Here is a 25,467-nt window from a genome sequence, read left to right as displayed (position 1 = left end):
TAGTTAGATATAGTCTAGGCCATGGGTAGCTTCAGTAATAACACTATTACTTGTTTTGATTACATTTCATTAAATGCAGTGTTGGTGATAACATACGCAATTACACGTATTGCATCATAATATTTTAGCCCATCTTCGAATATACTTTTACCCAACACCAGAATATACATTTAAAAAGACAAATCTAACAGCAAGTTCCTCAAAATAATGATAAACTTTAAATCACATTGGAAAAGAAATTAAGGAGATTTGACAGAGGTATTCAAAAACATTCTAGGGTTTGGACAGAGTAAACAGGGAGAAACTGTTCCCATTGGCTGAAGGGTCGACAACCAGAGAATACAGATTTAAGGTGAATAGCAAAAAAAAAGCAATGGTGAGTTGAGGAAATAGTTGTTTTTTTTCACCCGAGTTGTTAGGATCTGGAATGCTCTGCCTAAGAGTGTGGTGTAAGCAGATTCAAACGTGGCTTTCAAAAGGAAATTGGACAATTACCTGGAAAAAAAAAGTTTGCAGGATTATGGGGAAAAAGTGGGGCAATGGAACTAGACGAGTTGTTCTTGCAGAGGGCCGTCACAGAGATGATGGGCTGAAGGGCCTACTTCTGTGCTGTAACCATTCTTTTAAGCAAAATCACAAAAAATAATTTGTTATGGGATCTAGGTCATCAGATAAACCTAACACATGGCTTGACACTGAAGATGTATAGATACAATATTTGTTTTTTTAAAAACAGCTTATGCAGTTCACAAATAAAAGGTAGTAGGATTATTAATAGTATAATTAAAATTAAATTAGGTGAACAATCTTTCACAATGGTATGTTGATCCCAGGCAAGCCATGCTCGATTTCCAATTTGTTCTTCAAAAAGACCGCTAACCACATTTAAAACAGGAACAGAGCAAAATCTCAATCCGAACTGGCAAACACCAATAATTTACCTGCCAACCCTGCAGGTCTAAAGTACACTAAATGCAAACAATGTAAGGCACCTATTGAGTGTGTCATCATGACTGTGGCCTGAAACAATACACCGACGATATTACAGTGAGCAGAATGACTGTCCGTTTCGTGTGAGTTTGTGGTTTTTAAATTTAATAAGAAAATCACTCACCTGCTGTTTCCACTGGAGAACCAAGCTCAGTCTTCACAGCAGGAAGGTTCACATCAGCTTCGGGATCTTGAGTTGGTGTAACAGATCGAGGTTGGCTGCCGTCCTCCTCAGCAGCTTCCACATGGGGCAAAAACACAGTGTGAACATCCTGAATGTGAGCCTTAAGATCATCGTAGGTTTCTGCTCGGTAGTCGCATCCATCGCACTGTAGGGCCTCCATTACTTCCAAAGCCTTTCAATTAATAAGGATCTGGAACACAATCAAATTAGTAATTCAGTTATTGACTGAAACCAACACAGAAGGACAAAAAGATGCCAGCTGCCTCTCAATGGTTTGAGCCTTTGCGTCTATGTGAGTAGTTTCTGGGTTCAAGGTCCACTCCGGAGACTTGAGCAAAACAATTTAGGCTGCACTCTAGGGCCTTTATTTCAAAGGGAATGGAGTATAAAAATAGGGAAGTCTTGCTAAAACTATACAAGGCATTAGTTAGACCACACCTAGAATGCTGAGAACAATTTTGGTCCCCTTATCTATGGAAAGATATACTGGCATTGGAAGCAGTCTAGAGAAGGTTCACTAGGTTGATGCCGGGTACGGAGGAATTTTCTCTTGAGGAGAGGTTGAGTAGGTTGGGCCTGTACTCATTGGAGTTTAGAAGAATGAGAGGAGACCTTATTGAAACATAAGATTCTTAGGGGGCTTGACAGGGTAGATGCTGAGAGGGTGTTTCCCCTTGTGGGAGAGTCTAGGACCAGAGGGCATAATCTCAGAGTAAGGGGGCGCCCACTTAAAACAGAGATGAGGAGGAATTTCTTCTCTCAGAGGGTAGTTAATCTGTGGAATTCTTTATCGCAGAGGGCTGTAGAAGCTGGGTCATTAAGTATATTCAAGGCTGAGATAGACAGATTTTTAAGGGAATCAAGGGTTATGGGGAAAAGGCAGGAAAGTGGAGTTGAGGATTATCAGGTCAGCCATGATCTCATTGAAAGACGGAGCAGACTCAATGGGCCGAATGGCCTACTTCTGCTCCTACGTCTTATGGTCTTAGTACTGAATTAGTGCTACATTTACGGAGGTGCCATCTTTTGGGTGAAACACTAAACTGAGGCCCCCATCTGCCCCCTCAGGTGACTGTAAAAGACCTCGTGGCCCTTATATCACAGAACAGGGGCGTTTTCCCCCAGTGTCCTGGGCCAATATTTATCCCTCAATCAATACCAAAAAAACAGATTATCTACTTATTATTACATTGCTGTATGTGGAAACTTTCTTTGCACTAACTGACTACTCCATTTCCTACATTACAACAGTGACCATACTTCAAAAATACTTCACTGGCTGTAAAGGGCTTTGAGTCGTCCCGGGGTCCTGAAAGGCGCTATATAAATGAAGTCTTTTTAAGAATAAAACTGTAGATTAGAATAAGCTAACTTACAGTTATTTACTTAGAACCTTGTAGGTAGAGCAGCTTCACAAATGCTTCATAACATAGAAAATGGATTAATGTTATCCAGTGGGCTTATTTTGCACATCCGTTCTTGAATTAGTAAAGTGACTACAAATAGTCACTTGGTAGTACAGATCCCATAAGACCCTAAGACATAGGAGCTGAAGTAGGCCATTCGGCCCATTATGTCTGCTCCGCCATTCAATGAAATCATGGCTGATCTGATAATCCTCAACTCCACTTTCCTGCCTTTTCCCCATAATCCTTGATTCCCTTACTGATTAAATTCTGTCTATCTCAGTCTTAAGTATACTTAACGACCCAGCCTCTACAGCCCTCTGCGGTAAAGAATTCCACAGATTGACTACCCTCAGAGAAGAAATTCCTCCTCATCTATGTTTCAAATGGGCGACCCCTTACTCTGAGATTATGCCCTCTGGTCCTAGACTCTCCCACAAGAGGAAACATTCTTTCAGCATCCACCCTGTCAAACTCCTTAAGAATCTTATATGTTTTCATAAGGTCACCTCTCATTCTTCCAAACTCCAAAGAGTACAAGACCAGCCTACTCAACCTCTTCTCATAAGAAAATCCCTCCATCCCCAGGAAGAAACCTAGCGAACCCTCTCTGACCTGCCTCTGATGCCAGTATATCTTTCCTTAGATAAGGGGACCAAAGCTGTTCACAGTATTCTAACTGTGGTCTAACTAGTGCCTTGTATAGTTTTGGTAAGACTTCCTCATTTTTACATTCCATTCCCTATGAAATAAAGGCCAACATTCCATTTGCCTTCCCTATTACCTGCTGAACTTGTATGCTAGCTTTTTGTAATTCATGCACGAGGACCCCCAAATCCCTCTGTGCTGCAGCTTCCTTCAGTCTTTCTCCATTTAAATAGTATTCAGCTCCTCTATTCTTCCTGCCCAAGTGCATAACCTCACATTTTCCCACATTATATTCCATCTGCTAAGTTTTTGCCCACTCACTTAACCTGTCTATATCCCTCTGTAGACTCTATCCTCCTGTAGGCTCTGTCATCCTCACTGCTTGTCTTCTCACCTATTTTTGTGTCATCCGAAAACTTTGTGATAGTACATTCACTTCCCTCATCTAAGTCTTTAATATATATTGTAAATTATTTGAGGCCCCAGCACTGATCCCTGTGGCACTCCACTGGTTACAGGTTGTCATCCCGAAAATGCCCATCTTATCCCCGCTCTCTGTCTTCCATTCGTTAGTCAATCCTCTATCCATGCTAATATAATACCCCCAACACCATGGGGCAGAACTTTTCATCCAGCAAGTGAGCGAGCCGCCCAACCTGATTGGGTGTACAATATCACGTGATGACGTCATCGTGCATTCATGTGATATTTCGGTTGGCCGGCAGGTGGGAGGGTTACAGCAGCGCACACATCGACAATTAAGAGGCCTATTAAGGCCATTAAAGTTTCAATTAGCGGTGATTTTTCACAGCCCGTCCAATGTTAGGGCAGTCGAATTGGCCAGGCAGCTTTTGGATTTTTGAGGAAACCTCATCCAAGGGCGGGGCGAAGTTTCCGATATCAATTTAAAAAGGAAAATCTTTGGGCAGGATTTTTATTATCTATATGTTTAGGCGAGTGAGTCCGGTGTGTGGTCATTTTTTCCTGCATTTTAACATCCTTATTTCTTGGTTTTAAATTCTTCAGCTCCCTGAGGCAGCTCTCTGCCTTCAGGGAGCTTTCATTGCGTGCTCCCCCTCCTTCCGTCCCATCCCGGCAGCGCTGAGCCTTTCAGTGCACGTTTCATGCTGGCTGGCCATTAACTGGCAGTGGTCCGGGGCCAAGCACGGGCAGTGGGCCATTTCCTGAGGCCACCCATTGCGCCTGCCCGAAAACCCAAAAACGCTGCCCCATGGGCTCTTAACTTATTAAGTAGCCTTATGTACGGTGCCTTATCAAGTGCCTTTTGGAAATCCAAATATATTACATCTACATCCCCTTTATCTATCCTGCTTGTTATCTCCTCAAAGAATTCTAATGAATTTGTCAGGTACAATTTCCCCTTCATGAAGCAATGCTGACTCTGCTTGAATATTTTATGCTTTTCTAAATGCTCTGCTATTACATCCTTTATAATAGATTCCCAACATTTTCCCAATGACGGATATTAAGCTAACTGGTCTATTGTTACCGGTTTTTGGTCTCCCTCCCTTTTTGAATAAGGGTGTTAAATTGGCAGTTTTTCCATTCCTCTGGGGCTTTTCCAGAATCTAAGGATTCTTGGAAGATTACTACCAGTGCATCCACCAACTCTGTAGCTATTTCCTTTAATGCCTTATCGACCTTTAGCCCTATTAGTTTCCCTGAGCACTTTTTCTCTAGTGAAAGTTATTATATTTATTTCCTCCCCCACTTGTGCCCCTTGGTTATTTAGTATTTTTGGAATGCTATAAGTGTCCTCTACCATGAAGACTAAAGCAAAGGTATTTATTCAAATCCTCTACCATTTCCTGGTGCCCCATTATTATTTCCCCAGCCTCATTCTCTAAGAGGCCCATGTTCACTTTGGCCTCTTTCTTCCTTTTTATATATTTAAAGAAGCTCTTACTGTCCATTTCTATATTATTTGCTAGTTTATCCTCAAAGTTTATTTTCTCCCTCTTCATTGTTTTTTTTGGTCATCTTTTGTTGGTTTTTAAAACTTTCCCAATCCTCTGCCTTACCACTAAACTTTGCCACGTCATATATTTTTTCTTTCAATTTAATACTATCGTTAACTTGGTTAAACAGGGTTGGTTTACCCCCTTCCTAGAAACTTTCTTCCTCACTGGGATATATCTTTGTTGTGAGTCAAGAACTATTTTCTTAAATGTCTGCCATTGTTCATCAAACCTCTTTTCTGCTAAACTCCCTTCCCAGTCCACTCCAGCTAACCCTGCCCTCATTCCAATGTAATTACCCTTATTTAATTTTAGCATGGTTGTTTCTGATCCAAGTTTCTCACTCTCAAACTGAATGCTAAATTCTACATTGTTATGGTCACTGTTTCCTAGAGGTATGTTACTCAGATCATTTATTAAACTTGCCTCATTACATTTTACCAGATCCAAAATAGCCTGATCTGGTTGAATCTACAACATTGTTCTAGGTAACTGTCCTGAATACACTCTATGAATTCTTGCTCATGGCTACCTCTGCCAATTTGATTTTCCCAATCTACATGAAGATCAAAGTCACCCATGATTAATGCAATGCCTTTTTTTACACATTCTCAGTATCTCGGGAGTTATTCTACTACAGTTAGGTGGGCTATAGACTACTCCCACCAGTGTCATCTTCTCCTTGTTATTTTTTACTTTCACCCATAGGGATTCTACACCTTCCGATCCAAGATCATTTCTTGCTATCGTACTTATTCCACCTCATACAAACAAAGCTACCCCACCACCCTTTCCTTCCTGCTTGTCCTTTCAAAACTCCTGAATATTTATTTCCCAGCTTTGATCTCCTTGTAATTATGTCTCCGTAATGGCTATAAGATCATACCCATTAACCACTATTTGTGCTGTTAATTACTTAATTTTGTTCCGAATACCAAGTGCATTTAAATAAAGGGCCACTAATTTTGCCTTTTTACCATTTTTTCCCCTTTTTGACCCTATTTGCTGCTTTTTAAAAAAAATGTTTGTACATTCTGTCCCTTCCTGTCGCATGCTGGGTATTGTTACCTAAATAGCTACCCTGCAATGCTGCCATATCCTTTTGCTTTGTAAGCCTACATATCACCTCTCCAGAACCCTCTACACCAGCATATACTTAACAAGCTATTTTTAAGAAAAAGACTGGAGACCTAAACACAAACTAAAGGCCTTACTTTTAAAGACTAAAAATACTCACCAATCCTACTCAACAATCAGCTGCTTTCCCTGCACTCATGTCACGCTGTGGTATGTGACGTCACTCTGCCACTGATCTCACGTGAACTCCTCCCGCTCTCTTTAAAATGAAGTCTTCCCACTCTCCCCACTTTTTTTTGTTAAAAATGAACCGATAAATAAAACCCAAGTACTGCTGAGAAAAAGAGACATGCTGTTTAAGCTTTTCGTCTTGCACTCATCAGGACAGAATAACAATAATGCCAAATTTCAAAGGGGGGAACATAAATAAATTACAATATAAATCGCTGCTCCCTTTGAGATTCTGTCCTGATGAGTACATAACGAAAAGCTCCCACAGCTTGTCTCTTTCAGCAATATAGTGACTACACTTGAAAAGTACTAAACTTACTATAAACACTTTATGTCTTACCGAGGTTGCAAGGGGTACTACAAAAATATTGCCTTTTCTTTTTATGTCCATTATGCATATATTACAAAACACATGTTGATATGCATCAGTTCCATTTAACCAGTGCTTCCGATCTGCAGTGTTACACATTTAATTTTGATGTCCTTGCTTAAACTCTTTCAAGTTTCAACTCAGAAAGTGACCGTATTTTTTTTTAAAGAGGCATCATCTTTCATGCTGCTATTTTTATAAGTGTAACAGTAGGCTGCTCACTTGAAGATCCGCTGCAATGTCATGCAGTTCTCAGAAGTTTGAAATAATCACACTTTAAGACAGAATTGCTGGTGCAGGCATGGAATGCATTTTGCAGGTCTCGCCATGTGCTGCGGAACGATACACTGCTAGTTCGGTGCAAAGACTGTGGTGCAGCAGTGAGCGATGCGGCATCCCAGATATCCATGCGTACATGCACATTACAATATAGTTCCTAAATCTCCGAATAATAAGAATATAATATCACAGCCAATGTCTGAACTTCCAAATTACCAATGACAACATTGCCTTTATATTGCACCTTTAATACAGTAAACATTCCAAGACCCTTCACGGGAGCAAATCAGACACCAAGCCACTTAAGGAGATATCAGGACAAGTGACCAATAGCACATTGAAAGGTGTAGGTTTTAAGAAGGAGCAGAGGTTTAGTGAGGGAATTCCAGAGCTTAGTGCTTGGGCAGTCCAAGGCCCAGCCACCAATAGAGGAATGAAAGAAACACCTCACCTCAAATTTCTCCAATCGCTTGTGGCCACTTCAAGTTCATTCTGGTGCCCAGGTCGTCACAAATATAGAATTTACTGATTCTCCTCCCCCACCCTCTCCTCATTCAAATTGCAGGCATTGAAATTTTAAACACACACTGCACCCCTTGAAACAACACTTCAAACCCATGCATCTATCCTGTGACAACTGGGCAACCACGACAGGTTTATTACTGCTTATATATGCAAATGCAGCAAATCTGGAATTCTACAGCAGAATTGCTCTCATTTTTGTAAATAGAAACCTACTTTACTGTTTATTATGGGTTTTAACAAGCTGAGATTCTATCACAGTCTGAAACAAAATTTTAAAATGATGCTTACTTGGCTAAGTGAGTTTGTGGGCTTTTATTAAAAGAGAATTAGGGAATGATACAAGTAGACCATTCAGCCCATCAAACCTTGCCAGCTATCCAAGATCTATCCAATTAGCCCCACTACCCCCTGCTCTTTTCCTATGGCCCTGTAATTTTCTCCCCAAGTATTTCTCCATTGCCCCTCTGAAAGCTACTATTCAATCTGCTTCCACCGCCCTTTCAGGCAGCGCATTCCAGACTACAACAATTCACCGAGTAAAAAAAAATACTCATCTCCCTTCTGGGTCTCTTGGCAATCACCTTAAATCTGTCCCCTCTGGTTACCGACCCTCCTGCCACTGGAAACAGTTTCTCATTTACTCAAAACCTTTCATAATTTTGAACACTTGTGCTAAATCTCCCCTTAACCTTCTCTGCTCTAAGAACAATAACCCCAGCTATTATATTAAATAACCATTCCTGGTGCCATCAAAATCTCAATTTTAGTGCATCAGTTCCAACCAGCAGAAGGTTCCAGAACTACAAGAAATGCAGTCTACAACACAAACTTCAGTCCGCTAACTAGAACGCTGCATTACCATGCCTACAATGTACAATAGAGCAATTTATTTCTCTTCAAATCGACATGTCCTGCTATCTCTCCATTGAAACGTGCTTTACCTGTACTGGTTGTCAACAGGATTTTCTGATCAGAGAGACACCATGAGGTTGTGGTACAGCCTTCAGTCAATCAATGGCAATGTAAGCAATTTATCCCTCTTGAAAATAAATTCCAGTTAAGCATTCTGTTTTTTCCCTATTTACAGGTTAGAATCCATGTTCTAGCCATAGTGCATTATCTTCGATTGTTTTCAACATTCTTTTATGCGGACCCTCTGCACCCCTTATGGAATAATCCCAAACACCTCCCGCTGTAGGCCTCTCGGTCCCCTCACCCGCGTTTGGGTGTCAAAGCTTTCCCCTCCCCCGAAGCTCCTCCAAATTTCCCTTCCCTTCCTTGACCTCTCTGTCTCCATTTCTGCTGATAGACTGTCCACCAATATTCATTACAAGCCTACCGACTCCCACAGCTACCTCGACTACAGCTCCTCACATCCCGCTTCCTATAAGGACTCCATCCCATTCTCTCAGCTCCTTCGCCTCCGTCACATCTGTTCTGATGATGCCACTTTCAAAAACAGTTCCTCTGACATGTCCTCCTTCTTCCTTAACCGAGGTTTCCCACGCACAGTGGTTGACAGGGCCCTCAACCATGTCTGGCCCATCTACTGCGCATCTGCCCTCACACCTTCCTCTCCCTCCCAGAAACATAATAGGGTCCCTCTTGTCCTCACTTTTCACCCCACCAGCCTCCGCATTCAAAGGATCATCCTTCACCATTTCTGCCAACTCCAGCATGATGACACCACCAAACACATCTTCTCCTCACGCAGCACCCCCAACCCCCACAAACCCGGTTGGCATTCCGTAGGGACCGTTCCCTCCGAGAAACCCTGGTCCACCCCCAACATCTCAACCCCCTCCCACGGCACCTTCCCATGCAACTGCGGAAGGTGCAACACCTGCCCCTTTACTTCCCCTCTCCTCGCTGTCCAAGGGCCCAAACACTCCTTTCAGGTGAAGCAGCATATCACTTGCACTTCCCTCAATTTAGTCTACTGCATTCGCTGCTCCCAATGCAGTTTCCTCTACATTGGAGAGACCAAACGCAGACTGGGTGACTGCTTTGCAGAACACCTTTGGTCTGTCCGCAAGCATGACCCAGACCTCCCTGTCGCTGGCCATTTTAACACTCCACTCTGCTCTCATACCCACATGTCTGTCCTTGGCCTGTTGCAATGTTCCAGTGAAGCCCAACGCAAACTGGAGGAACAGTACCTCATCTTCTGACGAGGCACTTTACAGCCTTCCGGACTGAATATTGAGTTCAACAACTTCAGACCATGAGCTCTCCCCTCCATCAGCCTCAACACTTTTTTTTATCCTTTTTTCCAATATTTATTTTTTACTTTTCATTTTTTATCCACTTATTTTCATTTTTATTCATTGTTTTATTCCCGCCTTTTATCCTACTTTCGATCTTTTTCCCCCACCACCATCCCCTCCCCCCACTCCACCCTGACAAGGGCCGTCTGTCACTTGTTCATGTTATTCTTTCCAGAGTGCTGACCCTTGTCCTGCTATTATCACATTCTGCTTTCTTACCTTAATGCCTAATCAGCACCTCCTTTAGCTCTTACCACTGCCATTAACACTCCCTTTGTCCTTTTGTTCATGACATCATTGTCAATCTCTCCTTTGCCCCACCTATCATTGATCTTCTATCCAGCTCCACCTATTCCACACCCCCTTCAATAGTACAAATTTCGTCCGGACTTGAAATATCAACTGTCTTTCTCTCCACAGATGCTGTCAGACCTGGAGTTTTCCAGGCATTTTCTGTTTTCCTCCAAACTTTGTCATCTTGGGAGCTTTGTAACTCGCTCAGTTCCCTTCTTCCCAGGCCTCTACCAAGTTAGCTTCCATCGTTACCTATTCTTCAGACCGTCACCCTCACCCATACCTCAGAAGAACATAGGAACCTGACAAGCCCATTCAGCCCTGCCAGTCTGTTCTTCCATTCACTGAGATCACGACTAACATGTGGCCTAACTCCCCAACTTTGCCCCAAATCCCTTAATACCTTGGGATAACAAAAATCTATCAACTTTAAAAGCAACAATTAATCTAGCACCAATTGGGGAGGAGTGTTCCAAATTCCTACCACCCTTTGTTGAAGCATTTCCCAACTTCATTCCCAGGAGGGTCTGGCTCTAATTTTTAAACAATGTTTCCTGGACTCCCCAGCCAGTGGGAAAAGTTTCTCTCAATCTACCTTATAAGAGCTCGCCTCACACCCACTCTTTTGTCTCTTCTCGCACTTGCTTCACCCACTCTTAATTTCAGATCTCCCTCCAGCATGCTCAATGCCACAGGCCATTTACTTGTTCCCTGAAACATTTCTTGTCCTATTTGGCGTCTTTTTCAAATTGATTCTCGGGATGTGGGCATCACCGGGAAGGCTAGCACTTACTGTCCAACCTGCTGCACTGATTGTGACAGAGCTAAGCCACTCCGAAAGCAGTTACGTTGCTGTGTATCTGGAGTCACATATAGGTCAAGACAGGGCGGGTGGGGTGCAGGTTTCCTTCCACAACAGGATATTAGTGAAGCAGATGAGTTTTTAAATGACCATTCAAAAGCTTTAGGGTCACTCTCACTGATGTTAGTGTCTTTTATTTAAAGATCTTTAAAGCTGAATTCAAACTCTCAAGCAGCCTGGTGGGATTTGATCTCACGTTTTCTGGAATATCGATGCAGCAACATAATCCCTACTTACCCCTCATTACCATGAATTTGTCAAAGAGCAGCCTGCTCTCAAAGTTACATCACGAACCCAAAATGAAGGCAGCTAACCGTTCCTTGCACGAATGATTAAAGTAGGTAAATGCATCAATTATAAAGGCTCTTCTTGTGTATGCACTTCCTGTCACATGATGTGTGATGGATAATGTCCAATGTAAATTTGTCCACATGGGTGGTGGGGCATAGCGGTGTGGACAAGAAGTCTAAACTGAGGCAACCTCGTGATGCGAACTCATCCAGCACTTACTAATCTTTCACACTTAGCAGCACAATACTACATCAGAGTCAAGTTAGAGGGGTAGAGATGGCTGAGCCAGAGCAAATTGGAGATTGTGAAGTGGAGGTGAGAAAAGAACAACAACTTGCTCTGGACACCAAGATTGTAAATAGTCTTGTTTGGTCTCAGGCAGGACCAAGTTTGTGTTGGAGTCTTCTGCAATCTGGTACCCAGACCAGGTGCTGTCCCCACCTCAATATTACAACAGTCTGCTGCTTACACCTTTTCAGGAAAAGTCATCAAATTGCACGCACCTTTTTTTTAAAAAAAAAGGTAGGCGCGAAGACACCGTTTTATTTTATTTTTCTTAAATTTTTTCGTGGGGTGTGGGCCCTGTTGCAAAGGCCAGCATTTGTTGCCCACCCCTAACTGCCCCTGGATTTGAGCTGCTTGCAAGGCCATTGGAGAGGGGAAGCACATTGCTGTTGGTCTGGAGTCACATCCAGGCCAGGCCAGGTAAGGGTGGCAGATTTCCCCTCCCTAAAGGACATTTACAACAACCGATGATAGTTTTGTGGTCACCATGACTGAGTCTAGCCTTATGCTCCAGGTTTATTAATTGAATTTAAATTCCACCAGCTGAACCCAGTGTCCAGGGCATTAGCCTGGACCTCTGGATTACTAGGCCAGTGACATTGCCCACTATGCCACCAGCTCCCCTTTCCATAGCAAGCTGCCAAGTGTATGCCAATGAGGCTATGAAGCAGGTCGGTACACTTTTCAAGTCATTCTCAGTCATTTCAAAATCGGGTTGCTCGCAGGTGGGCAAGCCGGACGTCTTCATTACAAATAATTATTTCTTGATGATAAACCCATTTTCAGCTGCATTGGGTTACCATTCTTCAATGCAAATTAACAAAGAGGCAATAGCATTCCACAATGCTCCCTGGCTGCACTGATTCATGGAAGATTTTACCTTTGTGATTGCGCAAATCAGTTTCAAGAAGAAACTCGAAGCGTTAACCTAACCAGCGCCTTCCGAGCAGCTTTTATGCACAATTTCCCTGTTGCGCCCAAAGTGGAAATTCTACCCCTAGCCCAGGGGAATCAGCAGCCTTTTTACCTAAACAGCCTTTTCCTTAAACAAAATGCTTAAAATAAAAACCATTGGGAGGTGCAAGGTGAAAACTTGTTGTTTACGAACCAAATACAAGGCAAAACTCCACGTGTCTCTGGTAGAATGCATAATTTAATGATATAATAAATAAAATACATGTATTAATATGTATCAATAAAAAAAAGTTTAGGGCCTAATTCTGAATTAGGTCACATTTCTTTGATGGTTGTTGCTTTTGTAAATCCAGTATATACTTGTCCAGGTGCCTAGATTATCAAGGCTCTTACTTTTCTAGACTTTTCCCATGTGCTCGCACGGCCAAACTGGTAAAGGTTGGGAGACGCAAATGAGGTGTTAAACAGTGTCATGCGGAGTGCAGACCACCGCCTCTTTTACACAAGATTCCGCCGCCCCCCCACCCTGACTGATTCTGGGCAATGCTACAGGCAGTTGGCATGTAAATGCAAATTTCAGTCACGCTTGTTAAAAAATTATTTTTAAAAAAATTTACATCATCTCCAACATAGAAAGCTCTACAAGCCCCACACCCCAGCAACAAAATACTAATTGTCGTCGGGATTCATAAATATATATATCAAAAAAGAATGCCAAGCCTGACCTCTAATTGACCTGCCTATCTGCCAAGAACAATTAGCCTTTAATTGAGGCAGGAAGACAGTAATTACACCTTGTAATCTTAAAGGGACACAACTACTGTTAAACACAGCTGCAGTTTTGCAGCAGAATGATACACCATCGAGTAATATGGTGTGGTACTCCTTACCATATAAACAGAACAACAACTTGCTCTGGACACCAAGGTTGTAAATGGTCTTTGTTTAACTGGAAAAAAATTCCTGCATATCCAGCTCTGAATATCTCACAAGCTGTCAGTCTCCTGGCTCCTCAAAGCCTGTCCTCCATCTACAAAACATAAGTCAGGAGTGTGATGGAATATCTCCACTTGCCTGGATGAGTGCAGCCACAACACTCATGAAGCTCTACACCAAAGACAAGGCAGCCTACTTGACTGGCGCCACATCCACAAATATTCATTCCCTCCACCACCAGTGCACAGTAGCAGCAGTGTGTACCATCTACAAAATGCACTGCAGCAACTCACCAAGGCTCCTTAGACAGCACCTTCCAACCCTCTGCTGTCCAGGAGGACAAGGGCAGCAGACACATGGTAACACCGCTACCTGCAAGTTCCCCTCCAAGAGACTCACCATCCTGACTTGGAAATATATCGGCCATTCCTTCGCTGTCGCTGGGCCAAAATCCTGGAACTCCCTCCCTAACAGCACTGTGTGGGTGTACCTACACCACATGGACTGCAGCGGTTCAAGAAGGCAGCTCACCACCACCTTCTCAAAGGGCAATTAGAGATGGGTAATAAATGCTGGCCTAGCCAGCGTTGCCCACATCCCATGAAACAAATGAAAATAAAAATTGCAGGCGTGGAGGGATAGAGAAAGGTGGTGGCGAGACAGATTTGGGTGTCATCAGTCTACAAGTGGAAGCTGATATTATGACATTGACGGTGCACCCTCTGATTTACCCAGGAAAACATGAACCACTAATTTAGTTTGAACTCATTCAGCTGACTTTAACAGAGATGAGGACAGCAAAGAAGCATCAGGTTTTGCAGGATCCTGTGCTAAAGGGCAAGAAGTTGTCAGGCGTGGCTCATTGAGGAGCGTCCTTACCGAGAAGTCAGGTTTGTAGTTTCAAATCCCATTCCAGAGATCTGAGTCCAATAATCCCGGCTAACACTTACAGTGCAATACCAAGGGAGGGCCGCCCTGTCTGAGGGTAGGGCTGCCCTGTTTGTGGGGTCAGCACTGAGGGAGGGCCACCCTGTTGGAGAGACAGGCCAAGGAAGTGTCACAGCGTCAGAGCTGCTTTCTTTGGAAGAAGTTGAACCAAAACCTCACCTGCCCTCTCAGGCAGACGTGGAAGATCACTTGGCAATGTTTTCAAGCAAAACAGGGGCGTTGTTCCCAGTGTCCTGGAAATATTCATCCCCCAATCAACATCACTAAAAGAAAGCTTAGCTGTTCACTTATTTCACTGATGTTTATGGGAGCTTGCTGTACATAATTGGGGTTTTTTTCGCAAACCTTGGCACCAGAGGCATCGAAATAACAAGGGTCAGAAACAATACAGTGGAGATTGGAGGTGGGAGGGAAAGAGAATTACTTCTCTACCCATCTTCAAAAGTTCTTGTAGCTAAAAAACAAAGCTTTGAGCTGAGTTCAAACAATATTACCACAAACGTCTATCACTTATGCGCAGCTTGCTCAAGAGTAATAGCAATAATTAAGAGAATAATCAACATTATAAACACTTCACTGAGTTTTCTGCTGAGGTAAACCTATTTCAGGTTACGCCACAATTCACTGATCACCTTTTGGTCACCTGTCCGAATAGCTCATGTGGTTCTGTCTTAAACTTTGGCTGATATTTGCCCCTGAGAACCAACTTAGGGTTTTTAAATTATGTGAAGGCGCTATATAAGTGAAAGCCATGTATAAACAACTTGATGGAATTTTCGAGCAGTAGCCTTTGCTCGGCTATCTTTCCCCCGACAAATAATTGAAAAAAAATTAACAGAAAATTGAGTTTAGCCAAATCAACAAGGACGCGTTTACTGCCTAAGCCATACGTGCCCAGCTGTAAACATGGCCGCCATCTTTATAGGGGGCAACATGCAACAGGGCACATGCACAGTCATCACAACCCGGAATTGTAAATATTACAGCACCGGCAGCATCAAGTCAGCACCTTTTACGAAAGGTTAGCAGTCTCTTTATAAAGTTTGTAACTGCAGCCTCCGCAGTTTCTGAATCTCCCACTCCAGAGCCTCTTCCCCTTAGTCCGGGTCTGTCACCGGGAACAAGCTGCAAACAGAATTATGGCCATCACTGCGCGGGTTAGAAGTCCTCCCCCCACCCCCCCACCCCCCGACCACAATCCCGATCCCCAGAAACTGCAGGGAGACCAACGCCCTGACCCACGCGGAGCTCAGAAACTGGGTGAATGGCTTCAGGATCCAAATAAGATCCAACCGGCACAGTGTCTCCTGAAAATGATGTTGTTGGTTTTTGCGCATGCACAGGCAGGTATCAGTGGCCATCTTGCATTGGCATGGGGGCAACAACAGGTTATAGAAAGGATAGGCCTGAATCATGGCTCAAGTTCCATTGTTGATAAATATTGACTAAAAACGTTCAAATAAATCACAGAAACTGAAAACAACTGGTCGGTGTCCAAGTTAATTTGAGAAATTTCCAGAATTCCCATCTCAAAGTCAGCAGAGTTGGCAACCATACTCATTGTGGGTGACAGAATCATCGTCAGGCCTGGGAATACCACTAAAGTTTTCAGTTATAAGGTCGACTGGGAAATCAACTTGGGCAGGTTAAATTGATCAAACTCCCGTAAACACTCTTCCTCCACTCTCCAAAAAAACGTGGATTGTGACAATATAGGCAAGCAGGGTCGCTACTGAGGCACATGTGTCAGTGCTGCATGATGAGAACAATAATGTGCAATGGGTCTTTGGAGCTGCTTTGCCTATTCAATGTGCATTTCCCTGCTTGACAATCATGCAAATCTAGCAGGACTGCGCTCAGAATCTTCCCTGTGCTCTCAACTTCTCCATTGTTGCAGTTCTGAATTCTGGCACTCTGATCAATATTTTCTTGTGTACTCTTTCAAACATATCAATAAGATTAAACCTCCACATAAGGTGGGGGGTGTGCAGACAATAGTGGTATTGTCACTGGGCTGGTAATCCAGAGACCCAGGATAATGGTCTGGGTCCCGGGTTCGAATCCCACCACAGCAGATGGTGCAATTTGAATTCAATAAAAATCTGGAATTGAGTCTAATGATGACCGTGAAGCCATTGCCGATTGTCGTAAAAACCCATCTGGTTCACTAACGCCCTTTAGGGAAGGAAATCTGCCATCCTTACCTGGTCTGGCCTACATGTGACTCCAGATCCACAATAATATGGTTGACTCTTAAATGCCCTCTGAACTAGGGCTATGCACAATAAATGCTGGCCTAGCCATGAATGAATAAAAAAGATGGAGTTTTAGCATCATAAATTTAAAAGGCATGCAAAAACATTATACTTCTTTGATTCATCATCAAAATCAACAAGAAGTGATTTTTAAAATTCTTTCATGGGATGTGGGTGTCGCTGGCAAGGCCAGCATCTGTTGCCCAACCCTAATTGCCCTTGAGCTGAGTGGCTTGCTAGACCACTTTAGAGGGCAGTTAAGAGTTTACAGTTCCAGATTTATTAATTAAATTCAAGTTTCACCAGCTGCCAGGGTGGGATTTCAACCCATGTCCCCAGAGCATTATCCTGGGCCTCTGGATTACTAGTCCAGTGACATTACTACTACACCACCATTTTCCCCCCTTTGTAATCTCCATTAATTATCAATAACTTTGTGAACAAAGACTATGCAACAATAGAAGATCTTTTGTGGTCTTGCTTAATGATAAAACATTTAAAAGAATTAATTCTAAGCAAGTCAAGGGATGCAGTTCGACCTTATATGCCTCCCTGGTTGGATTGCATCTTGGATAACTACACCCATTTTTGGTCCTGTCACATATGGGCTGATTTGGTCACCTTGAGCCTAGTTCATATGAATGCATCATCTCTCCCTCTTTAATAGCTTTAGCTAATGTTATGTTAGTATGTTATTCGCAAAGAGCTCGGAACTGTTATGTGAATATGTATCTGGAGGTGCCACATTTTAGTGCAGTCACGTGCCAAGTAACAATGGAATGTCTCAGTCCATCAACTACATAGAGAGCAGCAAGAAATACGCTCCACGAAGCTCCCGCATTTTGAGTCTAAAATTGGATTATTTCTAATTTATGGGGACCATAAAACATAACATGATGGTAGCAGTTTCGAGCTCTTTGCAAATAACATACTAACATAACGTTAGCTAAAGCCATTAAAGAGGGAGAGGTGATGCTTCTCTATTGGTTTGCTGCTCAATGTTGCAGAATACTAGGCTAATGCCACAGCTTAGAACCTTGCAAATCAGTGGAAAAGCAAGTCTATTTTCATGCATTTCTTTGTAATGTCCAATAGGTAAATGTATTTGTATTGAGGCCTAATAGAGAGGGTTTTCATACAAATGTATTGGTGATATTGCAGAGTACTATGGCACTTGAAAACGGAAATATTTTACAGAGCATACTGAAAAATCCAAGATCAATCAAATAGGTGGCAGTTTCTGAAGAGGAAGACTCTTTTGCAGAAATATTTCAGACAAACTATGGAAATATGCTCAATTTTTTTTTCTTTACCCGCAGAATTAAGAATGATAACCATCAGCATTCATATGAACTAGGCTCAAGGTGACTGCATCAGCCACCATGTGACAGGACCAAACTTTTTACCATGTGACAGGACCAAACTTTTTACCATGTGACAGGACCAAACTTTTTACCATGTGACAGGACCAAACTTTTTAAACAAAATAATGCTAAATTAGATGGAAAAATTAACCCGCGATAGTGGCGAGGAGAGAGGGAGAGAGAGAGAGAAAATCCGAGTGAATTGTGGAAAATAGGATGGCTGCCACTGTAGCAATAAACACACTGACCCAGTCCATGATGAATTGGGGAGCTGATGTCTTCTTGGAGGCATTTGAGAAGTTTAAACAAAAAAATTGTAGATTGACATTCAGGAGCTTTTTAAAAGGCACTAATGAAGAGGAAAGGTTCAGCAACATCATTTTGTGAGCAGGAAGAAGGGGTTAAATTTGTGTTAGTAGCTGGGAGCCGAATGAAGATGACAGCAGGAGCCCAGACAAAACCATCGCCATCGGATCTGCCAATATGAGGCAGGAATGAGGTGAGCCTGTCAACAATTTCCAAACAAGATTGAAAAATGCAGCCAGAAAATGTAAATTCAAGGACACAGATGAAAGGCTGATAAATCAGCTCATATGGGGCTTTGCACATTCTGAAGTGGAAAAAGATTTAATTAGAAAGGACAATATTGCAGGCTGTAGACACTGCCAGGGCACATGAAGCACAATTAGACAGATGAAGATGCCGACTATCCAAACAGCTAGCTTTCAGTTTAGTCAACAGAAAGATATCAAGGCTGATGCAGTGAAACAGCAACAAAAGAACACCAGACAGAGAGAAAAATGTGCAAGAGCTGTGGACAACCATGGGTTCTCGGACAGAAGGAAATATCGTACATATGGATCGAACGGCAGAGCTTGTGGAAAGCCCAATCACTGGGAGAAGATGTTCAGAAAAAAGAGAGGTGGTAAATGAGTTATCAGAGACGGAGCAACAGGGCGAATGAGAAGTAAAAGAATGGAGGATGACGATGGGTGTGAGAACACGATAGACATTTGAATACAGCTGCATGAAATGGCCAAATGTGACAGTTCCCTGAGAAAATAAATTCACACAACCATTCAGCTCAGGAAGAGGGTGGGAGATAAGTCCATAGCCAGTTGGAGCTTGACACCACAGCACAGAGTAACATCATCCCACTCAGACTGTACTAGAAGATTGGCACTGCCTGAAAGGGTGGTAGAGGCAGAAACCCTCATAACATTTAAGAAGTATTTGGATGTGCACTTGCGATGCCATGGCATACAAGGCTATGGGTCTAGGCCTAGTGCTGGAAAATGGGATTAGAATAGTTAGGTACATGTTTGACCGGCACAGACTTGATGGGCCAAAGGGCCTTTTTCTGTGCTGTAGACATCTATGAGTCTATGAGACCTTTCCTGAAAATTTGAAAGAAATGGTTACCAAGGAAAGATGCTCTGAAACTGAGCAACATCCTGTTAACGGCATACAGGGTAGAACTGAGATTCGACAGCTAGGAATAACCCAAATCAGGGGGACATACAAAGGAAAAGATGTTAACTGTATATTCTACGTCAATGAAACAGATGGCATCCTGGCATTGAGCAGATCCAAAAAGCTGTAGCTCATCTCAGTAAACCATGAGATAGAAGTTCTGGGTATACAGATCCATCACCTAGTGAACTTAACACTAACGAAACTCAGTCAAATTAGAAATGAGACCAGCAAAGGCAATGAGTTGCAGATTATCTCTCAGCAAGTGATCCAGGGATGGCCTGATAAGATAGAAGAAACACAACCAGCAGCACTGGTCTATCAGAGATAACATCTCACCAGAAGATAGTGTTCAGCTAGTTGGGTCCAGAATAATCATACCCAAAATGATGCAGGAAGAGGTTCACCAGGAGATACATGAAGGCTACATGTAAGCTCAGAATCAGATCAGCTGTGTACTGGATAGGCTTCTACAAAAACATCAAAATAATTATGTATACAAGCAACCTTAGCCAGAAGTACAGAAATACACAGCAGAAAGAGCAGATGATAGCTGCTGAAATACCACCCAGATCTTAGCATACTATGGAAGCCGATTTATACGTACACTATCAAGAATGGCATCTCAGTTGCAGAACAAAAACAGAATTACCTGGAAAAACTCAGCAGGTCTGGCAGCATCGGCGGAGAAGAAAAGAGTTGACGTTTCGAGTCCTCATGACCCTTCGACAGAACTTGAGTGGTTCTGTCGAAGGATCATGAGGACTCGAAACGTCAACTCTTTTCTTCTCCGCCGATGCTGCCAGACCTGCTGAGTTTTTCCAGGTAATTCTGTTTTTGTTTTGGATTTCCAGCATCCGCAGTTTTTTTGTTTTTATCTCAGTTGCAGAATACTCCTCAAGGTTCCTTTTCATCTGAAAGGTGAAAGGCTCGAGAACTATAACAATCATCTCGGCAGTGCGAGATCTGTTCGCTGAGCACGGGAAACGTGGAAGAATAACATGTGGCAACGGAACTCAATTCATCTCCAGGGAATTTAAGGAAATTGCTGAACAGATTGGGCTCAACACCATCATCTCATTGCCACATTACTCAAGGGGATACAGGTTTAGAGAAAGGCTTATAGATGGTCACCTCCAGCACCTGCAGCAGCGACCTTCATGAAAAATGATAAAGGAAGACCCAAACCTTGCCTTATTGCCACCTCTCAAGGCTGACATGAAATTGCCTGCAGAGCTGCTGAAGGTTAGAAAATATAAGAGAACCCTACCAAGTAAGATACTCGTTCCTGGTTACTGGGAGGGAATAAGACAACAACTCACTGATACATAGGTAGAAGGAGGTCAACACTTCAAGAAGCATGCTAAATCCCTGCCTGAGCTGTTGAAAGGACAAATTCTACATGTACATGAAAACCTGGAATCCAGCAAAGATCATACATCATTGAGACTGAAACCAGCAAGCAAATGAGAAGGTGCAGAGTCCATTTTCGACCTATGCTTGGGCTGGAAAAGCAGAAAATATCATCAACACCACCAACATCACTAACCAAATGAGACAACATCAACAGAATCACAAGAGAGTGAGGTAGTGGTACTGTCACTGGACTATTAATCCAGAAGCCTAGGCTAATGTTCTGGGGACATTGGTTCAAATCCCACCATGGCAATTCAATTAATAATCTGGAGGTGAAAAAAGCTAGTTTCAGTCGTGATGACCATGAAACCATTGTCAATTGTCATAAAAACCCAGCAGGTTCACCAATACCTCTTTAGGGAGGAAATCTGCCGCCCTTACCTGGTCTGACCCACACGTGACTCCAGACCTACTGCCCTCTGAGCAAGCTGCTCAGTTCAAAGGCAATTAGGGATGGACAACAAATGTTGGCCTTGCAAAGACGCCCACATCCCATGAAAGAATTAAAAAAATAAGTGGCAAAACATCACCAGCAAGTGATGCGTCAATAAGCCCGACTCCAGGAGCAATATATGCACAAACTTAATCCCGGTGCAGCACGCCGACTCACCACAGAGCGATGAATGCCAAATCCACAAGATGGAGGCACAACTTCCTACCACCAAAGTGATATTGTGAATAATGTGAAAAGAAAACAGACTGTAAAAGGCTCAAGTCGATTCTTCTTTAGTTTAGAAAAGAGGTTCATGACTGGAACAGTTACATCGATATAGAGGCATTATATATTTTTATTAAAAAGAAAGAGGGATATTATAGAGCCAGGAACTAATTGTTAGGTGAATTTATACCCTGGGCGCCACATTCACAGTTGCACTGCAGTCATGTGCCAAGTAACAATGTATCAGTCCACCAGCCACACGGAGAGCTGAACGAAATACACTCGATAAAGATCCAACATTCAGGCTTAAGTATGATTATTCCAAACTTATGGGAACTAGAAGATATAACAGCTAATGAGTAAGACAGTAAACCAAAATCCTTCATGGATGAATGCTCCATTCATCTGGTGTTGCACTACAACTCAACGCCAAAGTAACAGGTTTTTGCAGTCCTTCTGCAATAGATAGCTTCTCCCCAAACAGCAACTGCTTAAACTTTGTTACAAATGAGAGAACATTTAGAACTTGGAAAGTACACTGGGTTTTGAACACCGTGCCTTCACCTCTGGATCTCATTTAGACACGCAACTCTCTGCCCAAGATGCAAGGGTCTGTGAAACGAACTTGGACAGATTTCTGCAAGCAATGAGCATCCAAATACATCAAATTCCCACAAGGATAAAACAGGCTCACACGGTGAGACGACAAGGTTGTCTGATGTAGGAAATGGAAACATCAAGCTGATAGGAGATGACCCAGAATGGTGACTAGGATGCAGATGGAGGTCTGAGGACGACAGAAGGGAAACCGGAAACTTCCCTCTGAATTTTATAGGAGAGACAGCTGGCATCTTCCCAAAAGAAATGGAAGCAACTTCAAGAACAGACACCCTGATATGGATCATGAGCAGAAAGCTGATCCCAAAGTTATAAATTAAATATCTACATGTTGATTACCCATTCACTGATTCCTCACTTTTCTGTACTAAACTCTGTGCTCAGACACAGACACACCCCCCAGACAAAAAAAAAAGTACATTGTTTTCTTCTGAAACACATGGCATGTCCCAAAGAGCAACATGCACACAAACAACTGCATTTGAACAGTTTCGTGCTCAAGCTGCTGATGGACCTTAAGCAGGTACAATAAAAATACTTGTTTCTTGAAAAAGAAACTAATGAGGTGTTTTTTTTTAATTTAAACCATCATGGGTGGATTGAGTAGATTAGGAAGAGAGAAGGTTGTCCTTTTTTAAAAAAAAGGATATCTCGGTAGTTTCTTTTTTATTTAAATCATCATGGTGGATTGGGTAGACTAAGAAGAGAGAAGGTTGTCCTTTTAGTCCAGGTCATCTCTTTCACCAGAAGAAAAGCTTTTTATTTAATTAGGTACATCTCAAATAAGTAACTGTGACTGAAGGTTGCAATTATCTAGCACAGTTCACAATGATCTCCTGCAGCCAAGTCCATGCTGCCCCCACTCCCCCAACCCCCCCTCCCCCTCCCGCCCCCACCCCCTAATCGGGGTCATAGTGTGAAGAGAGTTTGAGTGGAACACACAGAACCTGGCTGCAATATAACGCATGAAGGCACAGCCTTCACAGGGTCATCATACATCTTCTCAAGTTCCTGCTTGTGCCAGCTAGGTCTGGAAAGGCTAAAAAGGTAAGATGCTTTCCTGCTTCATATCATCTGTATCATCGCACTTCTGTGATCCCCTGCACATTAAAATCCAACAGCACAGCAAGGGTGTTGTCAAAGGACGGCAATCTCTGTGAATTTGCAACCATGTTAGCTTTACTTACTGTTGAAATTCAGCTCCATTTCCCCTCCATCTTCATTCACTCTCCTCCATCTTCTGCAATGGTGTTAAAACAAGGAGGTTATAATCTTCTGTAGCTCCACTTGAGAGAATGTACAATGTACCATTTTTATATAAGACCTGGCATTGCTCTTAACAAAGAAAACAGAAAAAAGCTACACAGACACCTACAGAGCTGAAGGTTTACTTCCAGACCTGTATCTACAAAATAAAGAGAGACTGGAGAGAGAGAGAGAGAAAGCTGTTTCCAACTGAGATCTGGATCAAATTACAGCACAGAAAAGGACAGGCCCCACCCCATTCTTCTTCAGGGCAGGCCAGCACATCACTGAACAAATCTCAAGGCTCTGTCTCTCTCTCTCTCTCGCGCGCACTCTGTATGTGGCTCCTGCACTTAGAGAGAATTAGCAGATCATTCAAGTCTTCACTTCCCCACGCACCCACCCCTTGTTCTCTCCTGCTCAAATGAGACCAGCTTCTAGCAACCATCAGATGTTGAGAGAGAGAGAGAGAGAGGCACACGGTATCTGCTGCCTCGTCAGTGCAGCTTTAAGACACACAATAAAGCTGCCTAGTCCTACCAGCTCCAGGAGCAGCCATTTTACCTCCAGACGCTCCACCAGCTCTCAGTAGCAGAGCCTCCAGCCAGCAGCACAACATGGCCCCACTTATCTACCACTCATCTCAAGCAGCTGAGGCACTGTAAAAATGCTGTTCAAATTCCAAGCTAGCTCCTCTTGCCAATACCTTCCTGAAAAAGATGAGATTGTCTGGGAAGGTGTTTTTTTTAATTCCCCTTCCTCTCTCAAGTTATTAGATTTTGTGTCACATTCTGCAAAAATCACACACAACTCTTCTCCCCTTGAACTGAGCAATTTACCCAAAGAGAGACAATTACATTTGCTTACATGAAGCAATGTAGAGGGACGTTTGTTTTAATATGAGAAAACTCACTCTCTTCCCCACCACCACCACCCCCCCTTACCCTCCCAACCAGGGCTGCTTCTATTGGTAGCAGCAAGTAGATACAAGCATTCCATAATACCTGGGTCTCACAAGGAGAGGGAGAGAGTGACATAGAGAGAGAGAGAGAGAGAGAGACCATCAATGTTGCTCAGGAGATTCCAAAGTTTACTGACCTTTGTTAATCACCAGCCAGGCTGCCTACAAATCAGCAAACTCTCCCAATGCTCACACCCTCCCTCCACACACACACACACACACTGCTGTGGCTGCACTGGTTAAAGAAGGTCCTTTGGAATAGACAACAGCACACACATTGAAAAGGACACGAGTTTCACGCAAATGGTGACCCTTTGCTTTTAGGTCTTCTTCTCTCCAGAGCAAAAATTTGCCACTAATTCTAATCTGTCACAAACAGGAGGGTAAGATCAATCTGTCTCCCTACCACCGACCCTCAACACCCCTCACCATTCACAGCAGTGATGCACACAATGAGTTAAAGCACAGCACCTACGAGATGCCTTCAAGAGATCACTCAACAGTCTGGATAAAAAGCTCACTGTTCAAGAAAGACTGCTAATCAGCAAGGATGGAAACACAAGGGGTCAGCAGATCCACTTCCAGCCCTTTGTCCTATTAACCAGCCTTTTCTTATGCAATATTTGCCCATTTTTTTTCCCCTTCCTCATTTGGGAAACATCCTTTTTCCATCCACAGATGCCTCGATGTTTATCAGGCGGACGAGCTGACAATACACAGTTGCTTTACTGCACCACCAAAGCATTACATGAATACACCATACCACTCAACAAAAGCCTAAAGCCATCTCAAACACCATCAATGCAATTTCTAGTGAATTAGCTGGAGTGTATTTTTAAATAAAGTATGGATGACTTAGATAAGCTTTATTTCTTCAAACAAGGGAAGGCAACAATCCAAGTATTTTTACTCATAACTGATCTTACACTAGCTCGGCATTTTTCTCTTGACAGGATTCCTGAATGAATGCAACCAGGACCCCTCGCTGTT

At 42.9% G+C, this 25,467-nt stretch overlaps 1 protein-coding gene across 5 annotated transcripts in view; it reads right to left on the bottom strand.

Moving 5' to 3' along the window:
• Positions 1-25,467, bottom strand: part of LOC121276990 (zinc finger protein 462-like) — a 95,577-nt gene that overhangs the window by 43,823 nt on the left and 26,287 nt on the right. For 3 of the 5 annotated variants that reach the window (XM_041185788.1, XM_041185787.1, XM_041185791.1), the window contains one exon: positions 1,115-1,364. In XM_041185788.1, the coding sequence (XP_041041722.1) occupies positions 1,115-1,334 (220 nt within the window). In that variant the 5' untranslated portion in view covers positions 1,335-1,364. Of the gene's footprint in view, positions 1-1,114; positions 1,365-13,493; positions 13,634-23,458; positions 23,512-25,467 lie in introns of those variants that run through there. The other 2 variants (XM_041185789.1, XM_041185790.1) reach the window with 2 other exon arrangements.

The sequence above is a fragment of the Carcharodon carcharias genome, chromosome 4, assembly GCF_017639515.1.
Source record: "Carcharodon carcharias isolate sCarCar2 chromosome 4, sCarCar2.pri, whole genome shotgun sequence".
NCBI classification, from domain to species: domain Eukaryota; kingdom Metazoa; phylum Chordata; class Chondrichthyes; order Lamniformes; family Lamnidae; genus Carcharodon; species Carcharodon carcharias.
The sequence above is the reverse complement of the archived record's forward strand: the minus strand, read 5'-3'. Positions and strand labels throughout refer to the sequence as shown.